The 6000-nt window shown below is 59.9% G+C and overlaps 2 protein-coding genes across 2 annotated transcripts, besides 3 other annotated features; both read left to right on the top strand.

The window, feature by feature from the left end:
• Positions 1-6000: part of a sequence feature (areas not merged during assembly with more than two copies in the genome that could not be assigned to a particular haplotype) that runs on past both edges of the window.
• Positions 3-890, top strand: Tc00.1047053508633.130 (90 kDa surface protein, putative; the record flags this gene model as incomplete). The annotated part of the gene is made up of 1 exon (XM_808053.1): positions 3-890. One exon carries the CDS (start codon positions 3-5, stop codon positions 888-890), a length of 888 nt encoding a protein of 295 aa, XP_813146.1.
• Positions 1169-1212: a sequence feature (T-rich).
• On the top strand, positions 2781-3239 carry Tc00.1047053508633.140 (uncharacterized protein; the record flags this gene model as incomplete). Its single annotated transcript, XM_808054.1, has 1 exon — positions 2781-3239. The coding sequence occupies one exon, from the start codon at positions 2781-2783 to the stop codon at positions 3237-3239; it is 459 nt and encodes a 152-aa protein (XP_813147.1).
• Positions 3905-4950: a mobile genetic element.

Raw genomic sequence — 6000 nt, forward strand, 5'->3', positions numbered from 1 at the left:
TGATGATTTGCGGCATGGGCGACGGAAACTGTGCGCCCGAGGATGTTCGGAGGCGTATCAACGGAGGTGCGAAGGATGGCGTCTTCACAATCAACGTTACATCGCCCACTCCAAGCGCGGTGAAGGATTGGTGGGAACGTAAAGTGGAGTCGAAGGCGGTCACCGTTGCAAATGTTCCGGCCAAACCTCCGGAAGGACCTCCGAGCCCTCCAGACGACAAGATTTCTCGTGAAAAATCATCCAGAGCGGATTCTGAATCTCCTGCTGACGCTGCGGATTCCGCTGGTGCCCCTTCACTGGCTGGAGCTCCGGGCGGCGTTGGTGTGGGTGTTCCGGCTACACGTCCTGCAGCAGGTACTCCGGGGTCTCAGGAACACAAGGCTCCCGGTGACCCTCCGCTTCCTCCACCCGCAACTCCAGGCGGCGCTGGTGCTAACTCTGCTGCTGGCGCTGCGGCCTCGCAAGCATCGGATTCCGCCCCCGCTGGTGAGCTTCAAGGCCCTTCACATTCTGCCTCTGCTGCTTCTCCTGCATCCGAATCCATACCAGATCCGGAGCCTACAGAAGGCGGCGGCCATTCCTCCCATGACCCTCCAGTGAAGGTGCAGGAAGAGACTGCTGCTGCGCCACCGACTCAGTTGTCCCAGACCGACGAGGACGGGGATGCAGCGGAAGGCGCTGAAGAGGACACCGCCGCCAACACCACCGACACTGCTTCCACCAGCGAAGTAAATCCTACGGCGGCAAGCATGCCGGCTCCCCTTTCCTCTGCGCCCCCAAAGAACGCGCTGGAGAACAGTGTGGGAACTGACGCCTGCTTCCATGACACCCATCCGCATGCCCGGCTGCTGCTTGTTCTGGCTGCGCTCACGTACGGGACACTGGGCTGAAGAAGTGAATGCGTGCTATAATTGCCAGCACTCAATCACAGGGATTTGCGCGCTTATTTTGTTTTATTGCGTAATAACTAAAAGAAAATGATGATTGTGTGCTCTCTTCATTTGCTTCTGCTGCGCTGCTGTGTGCTCCATTATTCTGCCTCCGTATCCGTCACGTGGCACGCATCCCAGACACACTCGTATGCACGACACGCATACAACTGTTTGCGTGAAAGCATTTTTGTGTGAGAATGCATGCACTCTGGCGCCATTCTTTGCAGCTTCTTGTGTTTTGTTTTTTGTTTTTCTACTTTTTTTTTACTTTCTTTTTTTTCTCTGTTGTTGTTTTGTTGTTACCTGTTTTTTGTGCTTATTTTCCTTGTTTTTTACTTCCTTCGGGGCGTTGTGAGTTTTTTCCATTTTTTAATGGTTTTCCTTAATTTTTTCTATTGTTTCCTAACCTTTTACTCCCCCATCTCTTCTCTTTTTTGCTTTTGGGGGCAATCACTATGGACGCTTTTTCTTTTCTACTCTTCCCTCTTTGTTTCTGCTGTACTCTTCCAGTGAGGGGTGCCGTGTGTTCCCGCCCAACTGCTCCACTCGCACACCCACCGACACGCTCACGACGACGGCCCTGTGCGCCTCGCCTGCTGCACGCATGAGGAGGGGCCGCGACGAACGGCGCGCTGAGGGAGCCGTGACGTGTGGGCGTGCGACGAGGGCCTGTGGGGCGGAGCACACATTTCTTCCCTCTTTTTTTGTTTCTTTGCGGCCAGGGCGGGCAGACACCCGCAGCGCCACGCACACAGCCACACCCTGCCGCCGTGTTTTTCTTTTGTTTTTGTTTTGTTTTTTTCTTTTATTCGATGGGTGTGTGCCGCCACTGTGTGTGATTGTTGAGTTTGGGCCGTGCCGCATGTATCGCTGCCGTCCAGCTGTGCCTCTTGCTGTGCTGATGTGTCTTCCTGTGCTTCTCTTCTTTTCTGCTTCTCCAGCACGCACAAAATTATTTGCACAGTTCTCTGCAGGGATGCTCTTGGCGACGGCGGGACGTTGGCTTGCATTCCGTGCCGACATGGCGAGGTCGCTGCGTGTGTGCCTGCGGTGGGAATTGCGGTGCCATTGGATGGATGTATGTGGGACGCCTTTTGCATTGTGCTGGAGGCCAGCTGACGCGGCTGCACGATGTCCGTCATGCGTGAAGGTGTTGCCTGCTCTTGGGGTCATTCTTCTCCTCGTTGTATTTGCACTGCCGGGTGCGTGCGTTGCTCGGTGTGTGCTGACGCGTGACGGGCGCTGCCACAATGGTCTCCTCTGGCGATGACAGTCGCTGCTTTCTCGGCACACACATCCACACACACTTCCTTGTTTTTCTGTCGGTGTGATTGCAGAAGGGCAGTGGTGCGAGCGTGATGGGGACCACGACGGCGCCACCCCTCGAGAAGTTCCCATGTTCTGTCGGTTGTGGAGCGGCGAGGCGGTTTGCCTGCAGCTCTACTGACAGAACCGCACAGTTGTTTCAGTGCGGTCACTACGTCGGCATCACCCGCTGCGGTGGTGTCCGCAGGAGCCGCAGCCCCGATGAGGATGGCCTCGTAATTGTGTGGCAGCTCAGAACTTCAGGCCCTTCAGGATTGCCCTTGCTGCTCGACTGGCGCAGCAACAGCCCGGCATGGTTGTTCTGCTGGAGCGCAGGCAACAGAGCGTCCCAGCGACAAGGCTCATTGGCTGCAGTGACTTCCACCAGGCCTGCAGTGGGCGTGGCCATCTTGGTGTGCCACACCTTGCCGTGCGAGCGCCCGTCGCTGCAGAAACCAACTGCCTGGAGAACACGCCTTCCGCGTGCGCCCACCGGCCAGCCCCAGCATGTAAGTGGTGAACCTCTGCAACCTTACCACGGCAATGGCAATTGCTCACGCTGCTCACTTTGCGAGCACCATTCGCCTTGGTCCTGCAGCGCCTATTGCGGGCTACCCGAATTCACACCATGAACTGTGGGACGGTCGCTCACCACTCACGACGGCAGGAGAGGACCTCGCCGCCACCCCAAGCGGCATGGAGTGTGAGCTGCCCGACGACCCGGCACAGGCAACGTGGATCAGCGGCCGCAGTGTCTCGTTTCCCGACGTGACTGCGCAACGCGCACTGTGTGCCTCCCACTGGACATCCACCCGTTTACATGGAGTCGGACCACCCTCTGCTATCCACTGCAGGGACGGAGGACGGCATCCCGCGACTGGCAGGCTTGCTGCCGCGACGGAACATGCCGCCCTTGCCCTGCGTGAAGCTGACTGTGATGCTTCTACCTCGGCGTGTGGAACGTCTCTGGTTACTGTGACCACATGGTTGGAGACGCACTGAGGCACCATTTCGCGCGGCAGCCGTGAATGCAGCAAAGGAATCACGACGGACGGAATGGAGCATGCCGAGTCTGTTTTTGAGCCAGCATGCAACGCGCAAGCAGCCTCACCAGGAGGCAGCTTGCCCTGAGCTGAAGCTCTCCGCAAACGGGAGGAACGCAATCATGTCCTCCGCGGTAGCTTCTCCGTGCTGCTGGAGGTCCGTGCGAAACATCTTGGTGCCCTCTCGATCCCAAGCCTGTGATGCTCCGAGGCATGGCGGCACCATGTCTCCGCCCTCTGGGATCGGCTGTGCTGCGGTACTCTTGGGACTGCGTCTGTGCTCTGTCTCTGCAGCGGGCAACCCGCTCGTCCGCCACAGTGTCTGAGTCGCACGTGCTGCGATCTCCGCCGTTGTGTGCACAGTTTGTGCTTGCGTGCCCCCTGGTGACTGGAATGTGAATTGGCCCTTCACGCCGTGTGCGCTTGAATTGGCCCCCCGCGACGCTTTGCGTGGCGTGGCCCCGGCGGTGCATTGATTGTGTTTCTGCGCCATCTTGTACCCGCTGCCCCGCTGCTCGCACAGAACGATGATCAACACCTTCCTCTCTGACGGCAGCCTGCGAAGTTGCTGGGAAATGGGGACACCACTCCCATCCGCAGACACGGGAGAAACGCATCCGCACGGAGAGTTGCCGACCCATCCCGCTGCTCTCTGTCCTGCTAGGTGTGAGCTATGGACTGGTTCACCGCCGCCTGTGAGCACTGCCGGCACACCACCGACGTCAGTCCGTATCCACGCCACGACGCACGGCCTCGGAGTTGGTGACGCTTGTGCGTGACAAAACGGCACGAGGGCTGAGCGGGCGCTTCGCTGTGGAGTGCGAGCGTCGCCGTGGTGGCGTCCCGCGCTGCACCGTCGCCGTCACCGCTCTCTCGCCGTCCCGATCGGCATCTCGACTGCGTTCGACGCCGTTGGCGATGGGCGAGTGCTGGCCGTGCTCGGCGGGCTCCCACGCCTGTGCCGTCGCGCCCAACGCTGGTGGCGCAATCACCTGCGAGGCGGCTGCGTTGGGGTGAGTGCTCGCGAGCAATATTCCCGACAGCAGCTTGTTTCAGCCGTGGCAGCCGAATGCAGCGCGGTGGGACCGCAGCTTTTCCTCCACCTCGTGGATGGTCTGCTGCGCCGCCTGGACAGCATTCACTTTGCGTCAGCGTTCATTCACGCTGACGACCGCACGCTTGTTGCCTTGTGTGCGGACAGCCGTGCCTGTGCTGCGGCAATGCCATTTGCTCTGTCGCTTGTGGCCACATGTGCTGCCGAGCACAGCCTGAGTATCGACGCCGACAGGAGCGGGGCCGCTCTGTTCTGCATCGCCTCACACCGACAGTCTGACGAGGACACGGCCGACCATCGCCTGGGTAATGGGAACCAGCGCGTCAAGTTCCACCCTGTGCGCCTGCTCGGCAATGCGATTGATCGACACCTCAATTTTGGTTTGCACGTCACCGCCGCTGCAGGGCATACCGTGCTCCTTTGCTGTCAGCTGCGGCTGGATGCAGGAGCTGGTGCGTCCCAGCAACACCATGCGGTCTCTTCTGGTTGGGTGCGTCCACAGTGCGTTGCACCACGACGGCGAGGCAGTCGCACGGCATCTCTTGGCCCACGCGCATCAACGAAGGATGCTTCTGTCCACCTGGCCGCCAGTCAAGCACCGCTGCGGAGGATCATTGGGTTCCGCGCACCCACACAGCACGAACGCCTCACATTTCTTTGGTATATTGAGGAAGTGCGTGGCGCAGTATGCTCGGAAACCACACCTTCGTCAATACTTGGGAAGGCGGCGACGACCATTCCGCTGCCGGGAGATGCCGTCTTCAACGGACTGCGACGCGTCTGTCGCCACATGGGGATCTTCCCGCACCACATCCGCGCCCCACATGCTGAGCACCGCATTGTTGTCTGCGACACTGTGAGCCGCAACGAGGTGGGCGTCTTCCGGCCACGGCACGCCAACGACTCCCTGGACTGTGTCAGACGATCGGCCGTTGAAGCGGCGTGCGCCTCTCTGGGACCGTGTATCTGGATCAGCTGCACTGCCACTTTACTCCCCGGACAGCGGAGCTCCCTGTGGACCTCACCGCACAGCTGCTGACAGCCTTGCATGCTCCTGCCGAGCGGAGTGTCCTGCCACTGAGCATGGCCTCGGACACTTCCAGTTCCCCGCCTGGCAGCAGCATCCCAATCGCCCACAAGAGTTCCTGCCGCCACAGACTCCCTCTCGGCGATGGAGGCGCTCCTCTTTGGCCCACTGGCGGTGCACGACAACGGCGTCACCGAAGAGATTTGCATCATGCCGCTTTCACTGGTGGATTGAGGTCACACGGCTGAATCCACATTTCCCCATGACACTGCGGAATCCCACGCAGCGTGACAGCGAACGCGGACACCGTCATGGCACGATCTCTCCCGCAGGACTGCGTCACTGCCCGGCACGTGGGCTTCCTTACCGCCGTCAAGAGGTTATAATGGAAGGATGCCCAGGAGGAAAAGGAAGGCGCGCACACCGCGTGACAGGCGCTTGTCCTTGTGGCGAGGACTCTGTTCCTGGTGTTGACCCGGACATCGGTCCCCGAGTGGCGGCACTACGCACAGGCGCGATGCGACGCCTGCCCACTCTTCGACAGGCCTGCACGCGCCCTGCGGATCACAAGGGTGCTGCAGTCGGCGGATCGTTTTCGAGCGGCTGCTGCACCACACGTTGTGGCCCAAATTTTTGTTT

This window comes from Trypanosoma cruzi, genomic scaffold (genome assembly GCF_000209065.1).
Source record: "Trypanosoma cruzi strain CL Brener 1047053516979 genomic scaffold, whole genome shotgun sequence".
Lineage (NCBI taxonomy): Eukaryota > Euglenozoa > Kinetoplastea > Trypanosomatida > Trypanosomatidae > Trypanosoma > Trypanosoma cruzi.